The sequence below is a fragment of the Pangasianodon hypophthalmus genome, chromosome 26, assembly GCF_027358585.1.
Source record: "Pangasianodon hypophthalmus isolate fPanHyp1 chromosome 26, fPanHyp1.pri, whole genome shotgun sequence".
Lineage (NCBI taxonomy): Eukaryota > Metazoa > Chordata > Actinopteri > Siluriformes > Pangasiidae > Pangasianodon > Pangasianodon hypophthalmus.
This window is the reverse complement of record NC_069735.1, coordinates 15,187,480-15,210,833: the sequence shown is the minus strand read 5'-3', so window position 1 is coordinate 15,210,833 and position 23,354 is coordinate 15,187,480. Positions and strand designations below refer to the sequence as shown.

The window sequence follows — 23,354 nt, the reverse complement described above, 5'->3', positions numbered from 1 at the left end:
TATCTATCTATCTATCTATCTATCTATCTAACCAACCATCTATCTATCTATCTATCTATCTATCTATCTATCTATCTATCTATCTATCTATCTATCCAACCATCTGTCTATCTAACCAACCAACCATCTATCTATCTATCTATCTATCTATCTATCTATCTATCTATCTATCCAACCATCTATCTATCTATCTATCTATCTATCTATCTGTCTGTCTGTCTGTCTGTCTGTCTGTCTAACCAACCAACCATCTGTCTATCTACAGACATCTCACCCTGCAAAAACTCATTTCAGGGAGGTAGCACCCACTAAAAATCATGAAAATCTGAGTGTCCGGTATAGGAGAGGGGCACAAGGAGAATCCAGAGAATCCCCGTGTGAACCCAGTTATGCATTAAAATATGTACTTATATTTTTATCAATCTACTCACAGTATTGTTTTTATTGATTTATTTAATTACAGTTTTAAACAAGTGTGCAGGGAGTTTGGCCTCATCACGTTGAAGAACATAAGTAAACCTGCAGGTAATCAGCTAGTTTAAATAATGCTAGCTCTGCTAATGAACAGACCTGAACTCACCTCAACATGTCTGTTACAGTCATTTAACCCACCATGGGCAATAGAAAAGTCACTGTCATTATTTTTTTTGTACACCTTAGTGTAGTCTGGAGTAAAGTGAGTTTTATATTTTCTTTTTCTCAGACAGCAAATTTTAATTTAACAAGTCAGCTATTTAGCTATTTGATTTTTTTTGTCACAAAAGTGACTTGCCTGTTTTTCATCCAGGCCACCTCTTTAGCTATGCTAGCTAAAGACTATTTTTTAATTTTAAAAATTGCAATGCATGTTTGAAATGAATAAACTTATCTGTATAAAATGAAGTAATTTTAATTAACATTGAAGGACCTCATATGTATATTAATGACTAGCAAGTGGTCTGAGGAGAACAACCTGTGAGGCTGAGTTGGAGGAATTTATTTTTAAAAAATACAATTTTTGAAGTAAAAATCACTTGAGATGTCTTTATAGAGACCCAGAGTCACACAAATGGCTGAGAACAGTAAGATATTTAAAAAAAAAACAAAAAAAACAACCCAAGACCAACATGACTTGATGGTATAAATGCATATTGCACTTTAATTTCTGAAATGCAGAACGTCCAAGTAACAGTCCATACACTGCTTTTACATACACAGAGGTTTGTATAATAACAAGGCTGGAGTCAGCATTCCCACTCTTCTGTAAGTGTTATGAGCTGAAGGTGTGGCAGATCCTGGATCAGTAACTAAAACAATCCCACTGGGAGCTTCAGTGAGTCCAGTCCATCACTGATCTACAGCTCAGTCAAGCTCAAACTGCCAGGTTTCACAGTTTACATTCAAAATGAGTGCAAGGGATATGTAATGCCCCAAGTGCTTTGAAATACATGGACATGCACATATATACACACACATACACACACACAGTAACAGGCCCGAGGTTGATCACAGATTGAATAAAGGACAGGAAGATCTGTGTAATATTGTTTGCATGTGTGTGTGTGTGTGTGGTCTCAGTGGTCCAGGATGCGCAGGTTCCCGGAGACAATCTTGTTTTCCAGCATCGCTCCGGCTGGAATGTCGATCCGGTCTCCATGATTAGCGATGATGATCACCGTGCCCTGCAACACGGATGGAGGGGAAAAAAAGCACATCTATCATATCTATTTTCTGAACTATAAGATAACAAAATGTAATGTATGTTATCATTTTTAAAATTAGACTCATTTATATCATTCTTTGGCCATCTATATCCATCTAGCCATTCATCCAACTCCATCTCCATCCAACTACCCATCTATTGATTTCATTCATATCCAGCAATCCATATCCACTTATCACCATCCATCTATCCAATATCATCCATCACCATCCATCCAATCCCGCTCTGCATCCAGCAATCCATAACCATTCATTCATCCCCATCAATCCACCCATTCATCCCCAGCCATCTATCCCCATCCATCACCACCTACATCCAGCAACACTGATCCATTCACTTCCACTCACCCATTCATCTACATTCATCAATTAATTACATCCATCCATCTCCATCCATAACCAGCAATCCATATTCATCATTCATTTCCATCTATATCTATCAATCCATATTCATCCATTCATCTCTATATCCGTCTATTTATCTCCACCCATCCATTTATCTCCAGTCATATATTCATCTCCAATTATATTCAGAAATCCACATTCATCCTTAAATCTCCACCCATCTATTCATCTATGTGTCCATCCACTCATCTTAATATTGATCTCTCTCTCTGCATACCTGCATTGATTCATCTCCATCCATCCACCCATTTTCAAATCCCTTACTATAATATCATTATCTAGCCATCCACCTACCCACATATCTTATAGAGCTCAATCATTTATTCAGCTCCATCCAACCACCCATTTCTGTCCATCTATCCATCTTCATCCAAACACAGTATCCATCCCTCTTTCCCTCTCCTCTGTTGTTTACCTTCAGAGTGACCTGCTTGCCGAAAGTGACGTCTCCAGACACGGTGAGGTGATCAAGCTCCAACATGTCTGGGATGCTCTCAAACCTCTGCAGGAAGTCCTGCACCTACACCACAACAACGCACACACACACACACAATACCAACATTATACACTTATACACTTCTGAACTGATATATTGATGTATCTGGCACTCAGGTTATTGACGCTGGACACAGTCATACATTAGCCAGTTTGCATGCTGGACTTGTTTAAAGTTTAAACACTGCATAACCTTGGCTGTGTGCTTTATGGCGCAATAAGTCCATAGGTGAAATCTGACCAAAGAGCAGTGGAGCACAACACAGTGCAGCTCTGCAGCAGTAACAGTTTAATAACTGATCATGAACAGCAGTTTAGTTGTAGTTAGTTCTATCTTGTATAGGAATCAATGCTGACCCAACACTAGTCACATGGTTACCTTGGTGAAGGAGCTGCCCAGTTTGACGTGTGGTGTGGTGGGGAACTCTCTCTTCTCGCTCATGTTGAGAGAGCCCGCGTCCAGGCTGTACAGGTTGGACATGACCAGCAGCAGGTCAGAGGTGGTCTTGACCGGCAGGAAGCGGCTGCGTGGGACGTTGATGCCCAGTGCGTTGTCAAAGCTCTTAATAGCAGCACCGACAGCAGTTTCCAGCTGGATCACATTCAGACCACCGTCCAGAGTCTAGACACACAGCATGGAGATAACTGATTTTCAGTAAGTACTTTATCCTGGTCAGGGTTGCTCTGGATCCCAAGCCTATCCCAGGAACGCTAGGTGTGATGTGGGAATAAAACCTGAATGGGATGTCAGCACCATGCATACACACATTTTCAACCTAGGGACAATTTAACGTAACAAAGCCACCTACTAGCAGGTTTTAGGGAGGTGGAAGGAAACCCAGAGGAAACCCACAGAGGTACTGGGACAACATTCGAAACTCCACACAGACAGAAATCCGAGGTCAGGATCGAACCAGGGATTCTGGAGCTGCATTTGTATTTTTGTGTTATTAAATTAAGCAGATGATAACCATTAGATGTTGAATCATAGCAGATGATTCATTATCCTAATGTGTGTGTGTGTTTCACCTTTGGGTTAACGATGATCTCCAGGTCCATGGCATTCTGCTCGTGCAGTCTCTTAATAGCAGGCAGGCTGATCCACAGGTTGTTGGTATTGAAGATCTTGAACTTGGTGACGGATTTGAACTCGTCAACGTGCGCTTTGGGAACCTGGGCGATCTCCAGCAGCCTGAGCTTATTGTCGTACTGAATCAGAGTCCCACCCTGACGGAGACACACAACACACTTCCTGTTGGAACCTCAAGCCAGTACAAATTGACAAGTCTCTCTCTCTCTCTCTCTCACACACACTCACACACACACACACATACACACTCTCTCTCTCTCCTGGTCCTCACCTTGACGTCGGCACGTGTCTTGTCAGTGACCTCCATGACGAACTCGCAGCGCCTGTCGGCTGGCTGGCTCATCAGGTGGTTGAGGATGTGCAGGTCGACGGTGGCACCCAGGTTATCGATGTTGGACACAAAGATGTACTCCTTGCCCTCAGAGATGAGCTGATCCAGCAGGCCAGAGTTATAGAAGCTGGCGTAGATGTCTCCATGGCCCGGAGGGTACCACACCTCTGAGTTCTCCCCCGTCAGGCCCATGTTGGTCGCCACTGGCAACAAAGACTCCTTATTTATCCTGGGATATCTGCAGAGAAAGGTAAAATTATAAATACAAAAAAAGCATAAAGAGCGAGGAAAGCGAAAAGAAAAATACATTTAAAATATGGACAGAAAGAAAGAACAAAAAAATAAAATATACAAAAAGCAAGAAAACCTGTGTGTTAAATACAGCAGGGGTTACAGGCATACTCAACTGGTTGTCTAGGATACACATACATCTGCGTGTGTGTGTATGTGTGTACCTGCTCTGGTTGAAGGTGTGTATTTTGACACGATGGTGAGTGTATTTCTGCAAGATCTTCTTGGTATCTTCATCCGTGTTAAAGCTGTTCATCAGGACCAGAGGGACATCAGCGTTGTATGTCTTATTCAGGTGCTGCAGCACGTGCACACACACACACACACACACACACACACACACACACACACACACACACACAGAGAGAAAAACAAACAAAATCATGAAAGCACCCTTGAAGAGAATGGATTAAAATATGCATGAATGAAGAGGTGCAGTGATTTACACACGAATGAGTGAATCTGCATATCTTTGATAATGTGCACTGTGTACAAGTTGGTTATAAAACTGGTCAGGAATTTACATATCGGCTACTGTTGTATGTCGTACTTCCAGAACACACTATATTATGTCCTGGAGTTTATTTGGAAGTAAACCTAGACCACTTCGCTCAGACGCTCTCAGACCCGAGTGTGATCACTGTGTTCTCACCTGCCTAAAGAACCGCATTAGGGTTCCGTTCAAGGATTAAACACTGTATATGTGAAGTATAGTGTGCGTGTGTGTGTGTGTGTGCATGTGTGTGTCCGTCTTAAGTGAGCGCACCTCTATCTGCTGCACGGTCAGGTCCAGGAAGGTGTTCTCGTTGCGGACGCTGATCAGACTCTTCGGGCCTTTACAGCCCATGCTGGTGCCCAGACCTCCGTTAAGCTTCACCACGGCCAGTTTGTTCAGACTCGCAGCTACGCCCTGCGGCAACGTCTTCGCCCGGATCCTCTCATACGGCTGGATCTGAGAGAAAAACCCCAAGATGGAGTTACTGCATCACTATTACTACTACAGTTCTTTAACAACTGCTGCACAATATTGTCTAAAAGAAGTCACACCACTAACACGAATACTGAATTTAATCAAGACAGAGACAACAATTAATAATTTATTTGTAGCACTATGTAAAAATATTGTATATTATTACACACAAAGGATGACTTTTTTTTTTTTTTTTTTTTAAAAACCCATTTACTCCCAATTGCAATGTCCAATTTCTGGTGAATCAGACTCTTTGGCAAACATTTGTTTCTCAGGTCTGAGTCTTTAATCAGTAAGTGTGTAAATCTGGTGAATGTGTTTGAATGTGTCTTATTCCTGTAGAAACTCTTGAGCTTTTGACCTTGTGTGAACGGTAATGCTGCCAGCCAATGGGAGAAAAGAAAGAGTGAAAGGACAACGAGATGGATGAAGGAAGGAATGAATTAGAATGAAAGAAAGGGAAAGTGAGAGAGAAGGGGAGACAGAGAGCCATGGCAGGACTGTGTCCAAAGAGCAGTTCCCTGGCAACACACACAGACACACACAGACACACAATTACAGTAACAAAAATCCAGGACGTCCTCAAACAGCTACAAGTGCAGATAAGCCTTCACTTCTCATATTTAACTACTAAATTAAATGCCTCAGGGTTAACAAACCCAAAAATCCAGAAAAGCACAGGTTCAATTACAATGTAAACATGAGCTAACGTTTGTTTTGGAGTAAAGTTGGCTTAAGCACTTCACCAGGATCTTCACCTCTAAGAATAAAGTATGTAGCAATTTTTAATGCTACGACTTCACAGTTCACTTTATAAGGTGCTAAGATAATGCTAAAATAATGCTAAGATAATGCTAATTATTATGCTAGCATAGCTGTATGATTTTCAGTGTTATGCTAGCATCATTTATATTTATTCATCACCTCACAGGATGCCTCCTACTATCATAGCTATCTTAAGTACCATACCACTTGGAGTAGCAGGCCTATCATAAATACTGTAATAAATGGACACCTTAATACTTTGTGCAAATTTGTATAACAAATGTACAGAAAAATATGTCTGAATTTAAATTTTTCATTTTCACATGTTTTCTGTACTCAGGATATTAAATACCAGATCAGCTTAAAATTTAATCACTTCTTTATAAGCTACACTTACATAACCTCACTTCTATCCACCTTATTTTGAAATGTGGAAATCAGTAATCTATCATTAATCTGTTAGACTTGTTAACTGGAACGATCAGAACGTTAAAGTTGGTGTGTGGTTTTACAGATTTAAACTAAATGTGTAGCATAGCCAGCTTAGTTTGCTAGTTTATCAGCAGTTGTAGCTAATGCTAGCTAGACAGATAACCAAGTTGCTAAGTGTGCTAACCAGGCTACCTGTTATATCAGCTAGCTAAAAGTTGTTACTCTCAGCTAATTAACTCTTGTTAATATGGCAAACTGTTGTTTTTGTAGATGACTGGAAGTTCTATGCAAAATAGTACTGGGATGAAGAACACAAAATAAATTCATCCTTTTAAATAGTTAAATTTATGAGAACACTGTTGCCAGATGACGCTAAAATGCAGACATCAAGCATAAGCAATCTCGTGGCTGAGATCAACAATTTAGCTAGCTTTAATTCTCTTATATAGACAATGTAAAGGTATGGATACTGTGAAAACAAATCAAAACTATCAAGAATTAACATTTACCTCAGAAACGGTGATTAATTACTAAGAAAAGTCACCGCATGGCTAAACTTCCACTGTAATCAAGATTAGCATTAACTGCTAACTTCCATGGATTCAGCCATATTGAGAAATCACTCAACATGGCCGAAACCATGAATTAGCACATGAGGTGACTCACAACAGCAAAGATGTCCGCCTGAACAAGGCAAGAGTATGACTACACATTCTAGCAATGCTTATTCAGATCTAGGGTTATATAGACATGCTTGGGTTAAAGGTCATCGCCTCCAAGGTGACTCTGGGAAAGGTTCAAAGAGGTGTTTTGAGATCAGGTTTCAAATTCCTCTTGGTTCATGAATGCACCCTGTACCATACACTGTCCCTGTGACCTGAGACACGAGACCTTTATCCAACAGCACACATGCACATACCCACACTCTCACACTCACACACACACACACACACACACACACACACACACACACACACCAGTGAAGTTCACATGTTGCTGAAGCTAGTCGTGCTGCCCAATATATCACTTACTAATTATAGCAGTAATAGTCTTTACAATATTGATATCAATGATTTTTATTAAGCTCTGTGATTGTTCTCAAACCATCTCAGAGGTTTCAAACATTCTTACTAGCCGGATTAATTACCGTGCATGGATGAATCTCCTGCTAGCGCAACACATGAAAATAATGACACTAACCATAAATTTTTGTTTTACTTGTGATGCAAAGAGAATACTACGTCTCGTAGCTGTAACATTTGACTTTTTTGGTGAGATCACAAACATGATGCATTTAATCTCTATCCGGAGAAGATAAGGACTTCCATTTGTCCAGTCCAAGTTATTACGTGTCCACTCCTGTCAATACTGACCGAGAGCTGGCCTGGACTCTGAACAACAGCAGCTGAGGATAAAGCAAAAACGACAGCTTGGCGCCCACCTGATACAACTCAACGCCTCATTATCAAGTTGTATCAGGTGCATTACAGCAGGGGAAATGGCTCAAAGTCTGATTCCCGATCAGCTGGTTTAGGTCTAGTAACCCGAGCTGAACACCTGGCGTCCAGATGAAAGAAATGTCAGCCATCTTCCAAGAGCCCTAGTTCTCTTTTCCTGTCCAAGTCTCTGTCTCGCTCTGTGGCTGAATGCTACAGGGGTCAGGCTATTCATAGTCCAGCTCTCTGTGTGGGGATATTAGTGGAGCGCTGCAGGCTGTTCATAGAGACACAGGGATATCAGGGGGGCTGCTGACATGCACTTCAGGAACATACACACCGCTTATATCCAAATCCAGAGTCACACTATTATCTCACACACACACAGTAACCCTACCACGGGCCTCCACGCTGACTCCTAAAACCCTCGACTCCTTTTACACGCACAAACAGCCGCTGGTTTCTTTGTTAGACGTAGATCCCAGTTGGTTACTATTTCATTATAGGCAGTTGATAAAGCGGCAGTGCACCTACAAGAGCAACTCCGTTCTAAGAAACTAGAGACAAAAAGTAAGAAACGAATGTTCCTGACTCAAGAAGCTGTTTTCATACCCAAGAACAATGACCCTAGAAATGATGCTGTCGCTGTTCAGAAAGTAAACTTTCAGTGAGAGAAAAAAACTGGTCATGAAAATTCACGTTCTAGAAATTCACATAGTAAAAATAAATTCAGGGAGTGGAAATTCAAGTAGTAAAAATTCATTTAGTAAAAAAAAAAAATTAGGTTGTGAAAATTAACATTGCAAAAATTAATGTAGCAAAAATTCAAGTAGCAAAAACTTAATGCAGTACACATTTAGTTTGTGGAAATTCTTATTGTAATCCATTTATTTAGTAAAATTCATGTAATAAAAATTCAAGTATTAACAAATTAGTTTGTGTAAATTCATGTAGTAAAAATTTAGATAGTGGAAATTCAGATAGTAAACAATTAATTTAGTAAAATTCATGTAGTAAAAATTCATGCAGTAATAATTTACACATTGTGGAAAAATTAATGTACTAAAAATGTGGTTTCTAGAAATCCAAAACACTAAAACTAAAATTCAGGCAGTGGAAATATTTAGATTAAAACTCCTAAAGCACTCAAAGCAAACCAGCATCTGTGAGGCTCATCCACCATATTCACTTTCTACACCCCATCACTCAGAAGCGAACTCTCCTATTCAAGTTCATGCTATCTGAACCCATATTTCCTGTCTGTCCCTCTCAGTAGGAGGGAGCTGGTAACTGGAAGCTCGGCACAGCACGTCTCAGTAATGTGGATGTGTTCCCGCTCTCTCTTATCACAGCATGGAGGCCAATGCTTCCCCTAACCCCATGTTTAAAAAAAAAATCTAATGTACACAATGTTTCGCACATGTAACTAATGTAATTAACAAATACTGAACGTCTGTCTCCAATCTTTCCCGTAAATATCTGTCACAGAGCATGTACAGATCCTTCTGAGATTATTTTTTGAAAATAATCTGTAAATACCTGCTATTTTACAGCATTACAAACATGTAAACTGTACTATTTGTACAATAGATATGAGTGATCTAAATGTATCTAAAGGATTGCGTGTGATTCATGTTGCAGTGTGTTATCTCACCGAGTCCTCAGGAGGTCTGTTGATCTTGGGCCATTCCACAGAGGGACCCTTCACCTGGAGGAACCTGTGGAACAGCTGCTTAAACTCCTCAAAATCTTTTCTGGAGATCTGACAGGAAAGTAAAACGCATGCACACGTTATTATTTCATCGTTAGTGCCAGAAATTAAATCAGCTGTTTCAGATCAAATACATCAGCTACAAATAACCTGACAATGCTGGAAGTGTGATCAGGCATGGGCTCCCTGATTCAGTCTGACACTGCAACACTTATCAGCATGTTCTGGTAATTAAGACTGTCACCTCTGACCGTCACGCTAATAGCTCTGATCTTGCAGCGTTGGATGGAAGGGGTGTAATTAAGCGATCGGTATCTCTCAGGAGACCAAACGCTTTAATTACAGCTCTTGCCGCTGCTGGAGGAGCCGCTGCTGGAACACTGGGTCAGAACTAAGCAGCCTGATTAACACTGTGTGTGTGTGTCGCCCACGCAGATGTCTAGGCACACTCGCTTTGTTCATACGACAACACTACTCATATACACTATATGGCCAAAAGTGTGTGGACACCTTAGCAATATACCCATATGTGCATCTCATTCCAGATTTATTCCCCCTTTTTGCTGTTATAATAAGCTCCACTCTTCTGCGAAGTCTTTCCGCTAGATGTTGGAGCATGGCTGTGGGGATTTGTGTTCATTCAGCTACAAGAGCATTAGTGAGATCAGGCGCTGATGTTGGTGAGGAGGTCTGGGGTTCAGTCGGTGTTCCAGTTCATCCCAAAGGTGTTCAGTGGGGTTGAGGTCAGGGCTCTGTGCAGGACACTCGAGTTCTTCCACTCCAACCTTCACACACCATGTCTTCATGGAGCTCGCTTTGTGCACAGGAGCATTGTCATGCTGGAAGAGGTTTCAGCCTCTTAGTTCCAGTGAAGGGAAATTGTAATACTACAGCACACAGAGACATTCTATACAATTCTGTGTTTCCAACTTTGCTGCATCAGTTTGGGAAAGAACCACATATGGGTGTGATGGTCAGGGGTACACAAACTTTTGGCCATATAGTGTATCTGCTTTTTATCACAGTTTACGGTATTTCATCATAAACTGTTTACATGTGCATGTCTTCTCATGTCTCTTCACCCTAATGAAAAAAAGCTAACAAGCAAACGAAAGCTGACCTAGCGATTCTAACACCTATTCTCGTCTCGTCAACGGCTGTCAATCAAGAGTGCTCATTAAAATACCAGGCCACGCCCACTTGAACAGTTCTCAGATCAGTCTGATCAGCGAGTTCAACTAGAGTTTGAGTATATTATTCTATCTTAACACAACACAAGCTGGTAGCAATTACAGTTTTTAATATTTTACACCACATTCCCTGGAACTTGTAGATGCTGTTGGTTTAGAAAAGTTTGAAATAGGGCTTTGCAATATGAATGTAAAAAAAATCAATATCATGATAAATTGTTGCAATTCACTTTTCTGAGACATCACAGATATAATGGTATCTTTTTCTAATAAATTTTTTAAAATAGCAATTCCAAAATCTGATTAGAAGCAACTGATCTTTTAACATTTATTTAAAAGTTTACACTCAACCTTTATATAATTTTTATTCATTCAAATGTTTAGAATTTTTTTTTTTTTACCTCTTTCAGTTTTTGTAGACGTAATAGTTTTTTCTAGCTTTCTTTTAAAAAAAAAAAATGCAGCACTACAGTTTTGCTGGCAGTTGGTTAGCAAACCTATACTTTGTGATACGACAAAAATATCATCATATTTTCATATGATGATATTTTTGTCATATCACTCACCTCCTAGATTTAAATAGGAAAAAACAGAGATAACGCTGGTCTAAATTCAACCTCAAACTTCCAGGAAATCAGTTTTGTCTCTCTGATACAAGCTTTGCGACAGTTCCTCTTGTTTACCCTCATAACCTACCACGAGTTCCTGTCTTCCTTCCCAGCTTCTTTTCCTGTCCGTTCTTAGATAACTGCAGCGTCCTTCATTTCCTAACCTTTTCTTTACAGTGTAACTCCAAATCCTCTATAAATGTCAGCCTGCACATTTAGGACTAGAGCTGTGCACTGTGAGGAATGTAAAAGGACAGACTTCTCAATAAGAGGGAAAAGAGGTTTAAGTGACAAAACTGTTTATAAATCCATACCTCAGCTTCTACACCCTTGGCAGTGGAGAGCAGCTTCTCAAGCTCCTTATGCATGGACTTTTCATGCTGCTGCCTGAGCTTCTCCTGAAACTCCGTCATCACGCCGTTGAGACCACCTCGACTCAGTTCTACACACAGACACATAAAGACAGAACCATGTGTAAAGAGCATAAAAATCAAGATGCACACCTATGGAAATTCTGTACTGGTACCAGAAATTACTTCCATAATCAAGCCGAAGATTTGCCAACACTGGCACCAACATCTCCCAGCCTTTATGTGATTTAATTAGGGGTCCAAGCACCAAAGATGCAGGAGCCTTTTAGTGACTGTATTTCTTTTTGTTACAGTCTGAGCAAGGCAAGCACTGTATCATTATTCCTAATATTACTTCTTCTTCTTCTTCTCATTATTATTCTCCTAATTCTCACTGAGAATTAATTCACCCCGAATCATGTAACATACAGACGCCTTTCAAAAGATTTTTCACCAAGGAAGTTAAGAAATCTTTTTGGTCTTTATAAAATGTCTAATTTCTTTTTTAAATATTCAAGTTTAAAATTCCTTCAAAATATAACTGACTGAAAATATGTTGGTTTGAATTCCAATTGCCACTGGTGATGTCACGATGGGCCTCACAGCCGACCAATCAGCAGCTTTACTGTAAATCTTCCTCTTCTTCACTCTGTACCCTTCCTTACTTTCTCTCTTCTTTCATTCTATCTTTTCTTCACTGATTCAGCCTGGTCCGAAAAATCTTCTCGCCAATTTTTTTATCCAAAAAACTGATATCCATAACCATTTGCCAGTGATGCCAAAATTAATTCGATGGCGATGATTTCATCAGTGTTTTGTCTCTTTGATACCAAAACATTGGGAAACCAAACCTAAAGCATCAGATGGGAAATGATCTCACCATCCTACAAAGTCCAACTTTCCCAGGAACAGATATACAATGGGACACAGATACAGGTACTTGACCAAGGTATGGAAAGTTCTAGATTTGTATTCGTAACCAAACTGTAACACACCATCTGGTAGAAAACTGCTGATAGATTATGTCAAGGATATGCTATATTAGACCTCAGAGAATTTGATAGAGATTAATTTGGAGATTAATTCATATCCAAATATGGTACAAATATAATTAATAAACTTCTGTTCAGATTTTAAATAGGTAACACATCCCAAAACAATGTAGTTTACATTCATTTAAGAAGACACTCATCATTACTACACCACTCACCAGCAACCGACAGAACAGACATGATGATAAAGAGAGGTCCTTTTCTGTTATTAGTAGTTTTCTTAACAAAGTTTTGAAATCTCGCGATATTTGACTTTAATTAACGGTCGGCTCTCGTTCGTGTTCTCGGGTCTTCGTGTCAAAGAGCTGAATGTTTTTGGTCTGAACTCGAGATAAAACAACACTGAGGTTTTCTCTGAAGAAATCTATGAATGTTTAACTTTAAAAATCCGTGATATTAAATGACATTTCACCGCTGCATCCCCATTTATAACCATTCATCATCTGTGTTAAATCCAGTCTTCACTCCCCTCCTCCTTCTTCTTCTTCTCCTCCTCCTCCTTCTTCTTCTTCTTCTCTTCTTCTTCAGTGGCTTCCTCTCTTAAATTCCCCAAGTCTCAACTACATAATAATTAAATCTAACTTAACAGAGCCTAGTGTTTGAATCTGCGGTGTTATATATGATCTGAGCTGATATGTTTAGAGGAAAGAAACACAGAGAGAGAGAGAGAGAGAGAGAGAGAGAGAGAGAGAGAGAGTACAGTACAGAACCTCCTTTTCACCAAACTGTAGCACAGCCCACCTTCCCTCCCACCTAGAAGGGTAAATAAAGACTTTCTACCCCTGATAGGGGGAAATAAAAGCACACAGACACTACTAATGGAGGGCTGTTAATCTGGTGACAGGGAGGTTAATCATTAAACACATAAATAAACAAATAAATAAGCACATTTCTCTCTCTCTCTCCTTATATATATATATATATATATATATATATATATATATATATATATATATATATATACACACACTCCACTGTTTTCTCCACTTGCAGGAGCTACAGCTAGGAGTCACACTTCCTGTGACATTTTTTATTTCTCAAACCTGTAACCAGGGTAATAAAATGAAGCAGAAGCAGACAGAAAGCTCGCCAAGCCGGTGCTCTGTGTCTCTGTGTCTCTGTGTCGCAGCTTGTTACCTTATAAAGCTCTACTTACTCCAAGGGCAAAAGGGGACTCGCTCAAGCGGCCAGACTCGAGCACAAAATGAAAAGCTGGGACAAAACACTCACAAAGCCAAGCACATCATGCCGGCATGCCTTTAAAACAGAAAGCTGAGCGCACACTTTACATTACAAGCTGGTCGCTGCGAGAACAGCACTTTTACTCACTGTCTCCAAACTGCACCCAACTATCAACAGATATGCGCACCAACACCCGGAAGTGGCCACCATCCGGCGTCTTGGAGGCCGTCGTGATCACTGACCAATCAGGATGAAGGAAAAATCAGTGTCGGCCAATCAGATTGCAGTGAATAACATTGGCAGATAATTGACACAATGCTGCCACCCTCAGGTCAGACATGGTACTGCATTTCTCTCTCTCTCTCTCTCTCTCTCTCTCTCTCTCTATGTATGTACACACACATACAGACACACGACACACACACACACACACACTGTAGAGGTTCCCAGCCCTGGTCCTGGAGACCCCTGTGTCCTGCACATTGTAGAGTTTTCCTGCTCTTACACAACTCATCAGCTAATTAACAGCTCTTCCTGAGCTGAAGGTCGGTGTCTTCTTGCAGGTTCTCCAGGACCAGGGCTCGTCAAACATTTTAATCTAAAGTTTCTCCAAGTAGCATTTACAGAATTTTATGCTATAGCCATGAATTTATTATTTGTATTTAGTTACAGTAGTTGATGTCTATAAACTAGTAATAAAATTATTATAATTATGACTCAGTTACTGTAGTTATGAGCTTAACAACATCACTTCAGTTGAATGAGTTTAATCGAAACGCATGTCAAAAAATAACAGAAAAACTAGAAAAAGTAATATGTATTGTTAATATGAGACTATATGATCAAAAAGTAAGGGAAATCTGAAGCCTGAGCAAACACCTTCGTTTAAGACGTTTCTTTTATTGACAGTGCAGTTACATTTCTTGGAGGGACAACAAACGTGCGTTTCCAACCGTGAATAGCTTCTACTCTTGTTATTGCCCCATTTACATTCTGTTAATGTACTGGTATGAAATGGTACAGATGCTCCTCATGTCCTTATAGCTTGTGGAATGTCATGTTTTCTCTTTCTCTCTCTCACGCGCACACAAACGGACAATGTGGAGTTTTACAGTTTAGAAGAATTTGGGTGCCGTTTTGAGGTGGAATCACGTAGTCACGCGGCAAGGAATGTCAGCGCCGTGTCTCGCTCCTCTATCAGCTCGGCCGCTGTGGCGTCCATCTTGGAGCGTGAGAAATCGTTAATCGGCAGAGCGTCCACCACTTGCCAGGTCTTGTTCTGTACAGAGTGGGAACAGAGATGAAAGCAGAGAAGCACAAAGAGAATATTATCTACAATTTCTTCCCAACAGCCACATTTGTATAACAAATACAACTTTCATTAATGAGGCGCTGACTAATTAATAATTAATGAGATGAGGTCAGACCTTGATGGTGACGGGGAAGGAGTACATGAGGTCATCAGGAACGCCGTAAGAGTTCCCAGTGGAGTAAACTCCCATCGACACAAACTCACCCTGCAGGGAGAGAGACATGGAGAGAGGAGAGAGGAGAGAGAGAGAGAGAGAGAGAGAGAGAGGCAGGAAATGAGAGTAAGACAAAAAGGAGACACAGTGAGAAAGAGAGATGGGGAGAGAGACAGACAGAGAGACAGACAGAGTGGAAGAGAGACGGTTAGAGAGAGAGAGAGAGAGAGAGAGAGAGAGAGAGAGAGAGAGAGAGAGAGAGAGAGCCAGCGCATGTTCTCTTGCTGTGAAACACAAACACACACTACAATAGAAGGACAGGGCAGTAAGACTGTGTGTGTCCACTGCAGACCTACATCAGGAGTGCCGAACCAGATGTCCCTCATGTGGTCACAGATGGCCTTCGCAGCGGACATGGCGCTGGACAGCTTCCTGGCTTTGATCACGGCTGCACCACGCTGCTGCACCGTCTGAGAGAAAGAGAGGAAAGAGAAACCATGTTAAAAAAAGTTAGCAGTTCTCTTTCTTCTAAAAAGCTGCCGGTGGAACTTTGTGGTGTTTGTGAGCTGCACTCACGGAGATGAAGTCTCCCTTCAGCCAGCTGTCGTCCTTCACGGCCTCGTAGGCGGCCACCTCTTTGCCGTGCAGGTTGACGGTGGCGTGGTGGACATCAGGGTACTGCGTGGACGAGTGGTTTCCCCAGATGATCACGTTCTTCACGCGGTCCGAGGACACGCCCACACGCATCGCCACCTACCAACGTGAGAACAGAAACGACAGTGAGCAATGCTTCCTAAATCCTACTGAAACCTCTAAACACATGAAGGCACATCAGGCTTCATAAGAAGCAACAATTAAAGCTGTATAGTCCAGATCTTATTGATTATTAATAACTGGGTAACCTGTGAGCGGGCTCTGTTATGGTCCAGCCTGGTCAGGCAGGAGAAGTTCTCCTTTGGGATGGATGGCGCAGACTTGGAGGCAATCAGGCAGTTGGTGTTGGCCGGGTTTCCCACCACCAGCACCTGAGTTCAGAGACAGTGACATTAAATGGACGTTTTATGGTATAAATTTAGTGTTCAGAGAAAAGGAAAAAAACAAAGACAATAAATCAAACGACAGATTTGGGTTGTAAGATATTTTTGGGATTCATCCCAGCACTGAAAGGAGAAAACCAACCTTAATTCCTTCCAATGTAATCAATCACTCTAAATGAGGTTTAATCAGAGGTGGATGAATCAGATACTTATTAGCTAGCTCAGTCCCACGCTTTGGCTGCTTCAAATCCTAACTGACCTTAGCTAACAATTTAATAAAGTATAGCGAGATGGTTAGCTAGTTATGTGCACAAACAAGGTGACTGTGTGTTGTGCTAGGAGGCAGTGAGATTACAAAGAGTAGCGTGCTATACTTACATCATCGAGGTGCATCACGCCACCATGAAGCGCTTCTTGTTTAAACATACACATCAGATAAAAAAAAAAAAGTAAGTATTGCGAATCAATAGCGAGTAGGATTTTTTTTTTCTTTCGCTGGTTGTTAAACCAAAGAAGAGGAAAAAAAAACAAAAAAAACAAGCCTACTGAAGCAACTATGAATAAAATAGTAACAGTCCAGACACACAATCTTGTTCTCCTGTACACCTGAGCTACTGATTGCTCCACCCCTGATAAACAGTCAGTACAATTCTGATCAGAATCCAACCAAAGCTTTTAAAAAAAAAAACAAAAAAAAAAACAAAAAAAAAAACAAACAAAAAAAAAACCCAGCTCTTATTTCTTCTTGCCCTCACCTTGACTGTCTTCTTGGCGTACTTGTCCAGAGCGGCTCCCTGTGTTTTAAAGATGGCCACGTTGGCCTTGAGCAGGTCCTTCCTCTCCATCCCCTCCTTCCTGGGCATGGACCCCACCAAGATGGCGGCATCCAGGTCCTTAAAGCCCACCTCCACCTTATCGGTAGGGATCACCTCTGCAAGCATACACCCTCAGTATAAATAAAGATCACTGAATTCCCATGAGCTGTGTTTTTGTGCTGAATCTTGCAGCATTGAAAAACTGAGTCGACTTTTCTATGACCTTCACAAAGGCTGGAAATACCATAGATCTGATTTAATAACAGTAAGAGCGGTTTAATGTGTTGAACCCAGAATCGTTTAATTACAGCCTAGTTTGCTTAATATCAATTGCTGAATTTGTTAAAATGGATCTTCAGCAAAAACAAAGCCAAAATGATGTCTGATTACAGTGGAGTGCTGTTGTCCTTCACATGTGCAAGAATTTTGCTCTCTCTGAGAAATGCAATGCTGTATTCAAATTTGGATAGAAAAGATTTGAGAAGTCAGCCGTCCTCATAAAGCCTTAAGACATATTTGGGAACAAATGCCACCCGAAAATGCTGCCTACATACACTCTTGATCTGTGTAGGTATTAAAAACATACTCAGTATTTTAGTATGTTATAAATTATTAAGAGGAATGTCTCTTATCCTCTTAATTGCCTCAACTAGCTGATCTGTCTGATTAGTGTCCGCTGGGTCATGAATCAGAAACCCTCTTTATCAGAATGGACTTCAGTCTGTGTGCCAATTTTTACGATGCAACCCATTCTTTGGACTCCTCCATCTCCCCTCGCTGCTCTGATTGGCTCAGAATGGACCAATAGGAGGACTAGACACATCACACACACCTCCAACTGCTCAGTGTGCAACGAGGCGTTTGCTGCGCTGCTGAGTCATGACTTTAGAATGCTCAAGGATAATGCGTTCATGATGTGAAGGACAGACTGAGAGTCAGTGAATCATGAACCGGATCCATTCTGTTTCTTCATCTATAGATACAAACGTGGGAAGGGTGTAACGAGGCTTTGGTCTTGCTCAAGGAGAACACATGCATCATGAATCTGAACCACTCAAATCTTCAAATCTTTATCTATGCTTCAACTCTCAGTGCTGACTGTTTCAGCGAAGGAACGTTGATCTAGGATCAGCCGCATTTTACACAGCTCTTACGAGAAATTAATTCTCATGGTGTAAACTGATCTGAGATCAGAAGGTGGTGCTGACCTCTGAGCAGCGGGAGAGCGCAGTCCTGCAGCTCCATCACAACACCGTCCAGCACGGGCAGCATGGGCGGGATGTCCAAGAGCACCAAGATGATTGGCTGAAGCACAGAAGACATAAAAAAAAAATTAAAAAAAAGACCTCTTAGAGATTCTCAAATCCACAAAACAAACAAGACAAAGACAACAAGCTGGTGCTGTGGTCCTCCTAATAGGATATTAAAAACATTAAGAATTTTGCTACATTTGCTCTCCGGTTTGTTGCAAATTAGTTTACACTACTACACAATATAAAACTGATTTTAAAAAGACATTAATTTGTGTTAATTGCACTTTTCTTACCTGGTCCTTGCCGAACACATCTCCTTTGGCGATGCTGAAGAGCAGAGAGTAGGCGATCTGACCGGCGGCGCCCGTCACCAGCACACGGATTGGTTCGGCCTGCGGAGGGAGAAAAAAAGACAGCAATTAACAACAAAACACGGCAACCTGCTCCCACTCAGACCTGAGAAATTATGGTTTGCGTAACAGCTAAAATTACCAGAGCTAGACACGAAGCCCTGGAACATGAAGGTGCTGAAAGGTTAGAAAATTCTGCACAAAAACTGGAGCATTTAAAATGTCGTAAATGTAATTTTATTTTTAATTATAGGAGAGTCGAGTTCACCATCTGGGACCCAGACATGAGCTGTCTTAATACCAAAAGGCTGAACAATTATTTATTCTCTTACAATAGTCTGTGCGGAAGTAAAAGTGAAATTAAATCAAATTTCCAAAGTCTTTCTTTCTCCTTTATTTGATTTTGGCTCTTCTCTCGCACAGGTGCAGGTATCGCTATTCTAAACATGAAATAAAAAAACCACAGGCACTTGTATATTATATACTGTATATTATTATTCCCTGGAATTGATATATAACCAGTTTACCTAACCAGATTCATAACCAAAATTCAAATCAGAGGCGGTGCTGTTGCATTATTACCTATAAAAATCCTACAACCTGACAGCAACACCTGGATTTCTGTATACTCTTGAGTAAACTTCAACACACACTTTACAACACAAAAACAGCACATTATAATGCGAGCTTCTGCGCATGCGCGTTTGTGCATTAACGCTACCTTGAAGAGAAAGCTAGACTAATCAATTTAAACAGATTTATAACATTTTTGCTCATAAGTCTGGGAAAGAAAATATCACTGTATAAAAAATAAATTAAAAAAAATTAAAAAGGGATTTTTTTTTTCCCCTGAATGCGCGCAATGATGACGCAAATGATGCCACGCGCACAGGACACAGCGTCACTCCGGTAACGTTAGAACTCGCGCGAGCTTGTATGCTAATTAGACGTTACAAATAATTAATTAGTTAATAATTAGACACATTTTCTAGTATTATATTTTTTTTCCCCCGTGGCTCTGAATTATAAAGTGCATCCAAACTCTTCCTTCCCTCGACTGCCTCCATGACAAGACAGTTGAAATACACCTTTAGCATCTTGTCATATAATCGAGCTAATGCTAACTAGCTAATACATTGATAATAATGTTTATATCTGGATTGTACCATTCCACCAAAAACAGACATGTTATACATACAGCGTTTAACAACTTAATAAAAATTATTATGCTCGGCTAAAATGTTAAAACAGTTTATAATTTACAACCCAAATAGCGTCGGAAACCCGTGCTAATTAAAATAAATATTAACCTCTCACCATATTGAAATGTTTTTCGGGTCGAAGTGTTCGTCTGGGATTTGCGCTCTCCCAACTCAGGACCAGACCAAACAGTCACCTCTGTTCATATGCTGAAATGTCAGTGCTTTCTGAAGCGCTGCTGGGAAGTGTAGTTTTTCGCCACCTGACAGTGCGCCTGTGTCTAAACAAGAAGGACTACATTTCCCAGAAATCTCCTTGACATCGCTCAAGGAGTTTCAGGTTCGATTCGTCACGCCCACTCCAGCGCCATATATGGAGCGCATTTCCGGCTAACGGTTGAGTTTTGAAATTCGACTTTTCACCTGCGGTCGATGTCGATGATTTTTGCTAACGATAAATTACCTTGAATATTGCGTAGAGAAATCATTAACTCAAAGAAATAGTGACAAAGAAGCATCTTTAGGCTCTTATGATAGTCATACAATGTTAGTATTTAGTGAAGAAAGTATTAGCATAAAATACTTAGCCATACACACCATAAACCAACAACAGGCCTGTAGAAAAACATCAACACACACAACACACAGCAATATGTCAAATATCAGACCTGACTTATGACAGATTATGTCACACGATGTCTTTCGATATTGAAATACTATGAGAAAAAGCGTCAGCTTTCTCTTTCACCTCACCATCCACACTAAACAATCAACTCCGAACTCCACATACAGTGTATATAATTGTACTTATGTGTGTTATTTGTACTGTTACTTGGACATAAAACAAAAACAATGTGTTAGGCTAGGCTACTTAATATTTCCTTAAGCTGTAACCTATCTTTTAAAATTTTTTCGCTAGTACAAATAGCAATAGCAATCCAGCGAGCTGGTCATTAAGCTCCCCAGACACTACTGTTCTTTCCCAGCTCCAAACACACCTGAGGCAGGTAATAAAGTCTGTGGTATATAAATTTCCTGCCTCAGGTTTGTTTGGCGGTGGAGGACGTGTTTGTTGCTCCCCAAGGTGTGCATGGAAACTTTGGACCTATGTAGATAGAAACACATTATATATGTCAATATAACACTAGTGCTAGAGTGCTGCAATAGCTCTGGCTGTGACTCAAGTCACTGGTCATAAAGTGAACATGGGCATATAACATTAAACTCTTATGCTTCTTTACATTTTGTTCATTTAAAGTGTAGCCTATTATTCAGTAACTACTTGGAAATGGTTGATGTTTAAGTTATTACATTATAAGAGTCAGTAGTGAGTCAGATTCAGTAATTTCAGAAGTTAAACACCGATAAGAAGCGAATAAGTGAATGGAACTGACATGCTAACTAGCTAGCTAACACCACACCCACTGAAATGGAACAATTGACTACTTTTTATACGATATTCCCTTTGTAAATTGAGCCCACAATGCAATACATTGTGGGAACATCATACTTAGTATGTTTTGGTCATTTGTCACAGTATCATGATAAGGTTTTGTGGGAATGAAATTCATAAAGTTAACTTGGGGAGGAACCCTTCAATAGTAGCTATCCAGTTAGCTATAAATGTTTAACAACGCTATCAAGCTTCACTCAGTGTTATTATGGAAGTGTGCTATTGACATTTATAGATCTTAAAATGGTGTCGCTCACTGCTTCGTGACGTCAATTCATACTAGCTGGTGTGTCCAGTTCAACAATAGTTGATCAAAAATTCCTTTACAACTATATGGCTCAGTTTATTTCCACTGTGCCTTTATGAATCTAATAAGAGGCAAACAAAGAAATAAGTAAGTAAATAAGTCAGTAAGCCATTATTTAGCTTGTGAAACTTCTTTTGTAGTCAAATTATTTTTGCAAGTATCACTATTTTATTTACTTTGAGCCATATCACCTGACTGGTGTATCATTAATTTGTCAGGTAATGCTAGCTAAAATAATGTAGATATTTCTTAATAAATGTCTTAATAAAAGTGCTAAATGCCTATATCATACCAACTGTACACACAAAACTGTAGGCTAGTATAGTTTTAAAAATAACTGTGCCAGAAAAGAGGGGAAAGAATGCATGCAACATGTAGGCCAAGGTTGCATTTGCAGAACATCTAATTTGGTCCTTGGTGCAAAATGACTGGCCACATAAGGGCATTGCTTTGCTTCAGAGTTCCTTTACAGTTCCTCATACTAAATTACAACAAAACGGAGCTACCTGATTGATTGAAGCTATATAATTTGGGCAGGAGTTATAAACCACTCAAGAGTTGTGGATAGGTCAGAGTTTGGGATGGCCATTGGCGTGGCCACGCCCCTGAGCCCTGAGGTCGCTGTCCACGGTGCTGGACGTGGATCTGACGTTGCTGATGTTTCATTAATAAAGCAGTACAGTGACGTTAAACCCCTGGACCGGAACATTGCGGGGTGTTTTTTTTCCTCCTCCGGTTGCATTGGTTACATTATGAATGAGCCATTGCACAGAGATCAGCTTCCCCTGTGCTGCAGAAATAAAACCCACAGCCCACGCGCTAAGGATTCATTTCAGAAGGATGGTCCATAACCACCAGACTAAAATGAGCTGTCCTATGAAAATAACAAAACAAAACAAGCCACTATGGCATAGGGTGCCATGATTCTGGTTATTCGTCATCTGATTTAGTGCTGTAGATTTCCAATGAGAAGCGTTTTACCTGCGCGGAGGCAGCGCGCACCACCAAGTACATCGCGGTGAGCAGAGTGAGCATGGCGGCGCAAAGCCTGTCCGTGTCCCCTGTGCTGGAGAGAGTGTGTGTCCGCAGCAGTAGCCCTCGGCCGGATGGGTTTCAGCTCTGGGAAAGACGCAGTTATTACTAACGTTGTGAGGGATGAAGCGTGTTTGCGCTCCTGACCGCAGTGTCTCCTCCACAGCGCCACCGCGCGGTTAACCGGCTGCTCTATGCGTCTTTTGGGGGGGAATCAAAAATAACTCGGTAAACGGGCTAAATTAAAACCTCAGGCTTTATCATGAGGAGCTGCTGAGAAATGCTTGTGCCTTGAACAATTGTTCCACCTTAAATAATGCCGCAGTGAAGAAGCATCCCTTTTAGTGGAACAAAATGAGGCTGAAGCTTCACTTGGCCGTTTATTCTCACACACCAAACAATGCTAACTATACAATAGCACATTATAGGCTCA

The 23,354-nt window shown here is 40.6% G+C and overlaps 2 protein-coding genes across 3 annotated transcripts; both read right to left on the bottom strand.

Moving 5' to 3' along the window:
* Window positions 1–1,111: 1,111 nt before the first annotated feature.
* LOC113537365 (UTP--glucose-1-phosphate uridylyltransferase-like) lies at window positions 1,112–14,281 on the bottom strand. Of its 2 annotated transcripts, none has more exons than XM_026931804.3 (10): window positions 14,157–14,281; window positions 11,740–11,867; window positions 9,571–9,678; window positions 5,080–5,265; window positions 4,478–4,611; window positions 3,963–4,260; window positions 3,631–3,828; window positions 2,981–3,223; window positions 2,522–2,626; window positions 1,112–1,661 (listed from the first exon to the last, which is right to left on the bottom strand). In XM_026931804.3, the coding sequence occupies exons 2-10, from the start codon at window positions 11,836–11,838 to the stop codon at window positions 1,554–1,556; spliced, it is 1,479 nt and encodes a 492-aa protein (XP_026787605.1). In that variant the 5' UTR covers window positions 11,839–11,867; window positions 14,157–14,281; the 3' UTR covers window positions 1,112–1,553. The 2 variants fall into 2 exon arrangements, with proteins under 2 accessions (XP_026787605.1, XP_026787604.1); XM_026931803.3 differs by lacking the exon at window positions 14,157–14,281 and adding an exon at window positions 12,986–13,502.
* Window positions 14,282–14,889: 608 nt separating this feature from the next.
* mdh1aa (malate dehydrogenase 1Aa, NAD (soluble)) lies at window positions 14,890–22,986 on the bottom strand. Its single transcript, XM_026931806.3, has 9 exons — window positions 22,871–22,986; window positions 18,874–18,972; window positions 18,536–18,632; window positions 17,268–17,443; window positions 16,378–16,500; window positions 16,052–16,228; window positions 15,832–15,945; window positions 15,437–15,526; window positions 14,890–15,288 (listed from the first exon to the last, which is right to left on the bottom strand). The coding sequence occupies exons 1-9, from the start codon at window positions 22,922–22,924 to the stop codon at window positions 15,166–15,168; spliced, it is 1,053 nt and encodes a 350-aa protein (XP_026787607.2). The 5' UTR covers window positions 22,925–22,986; the 3' UTR covers window positions 14,890–15,165.
* Window positions 22,987–23,354: the final 368 nt, after the last annotated feature.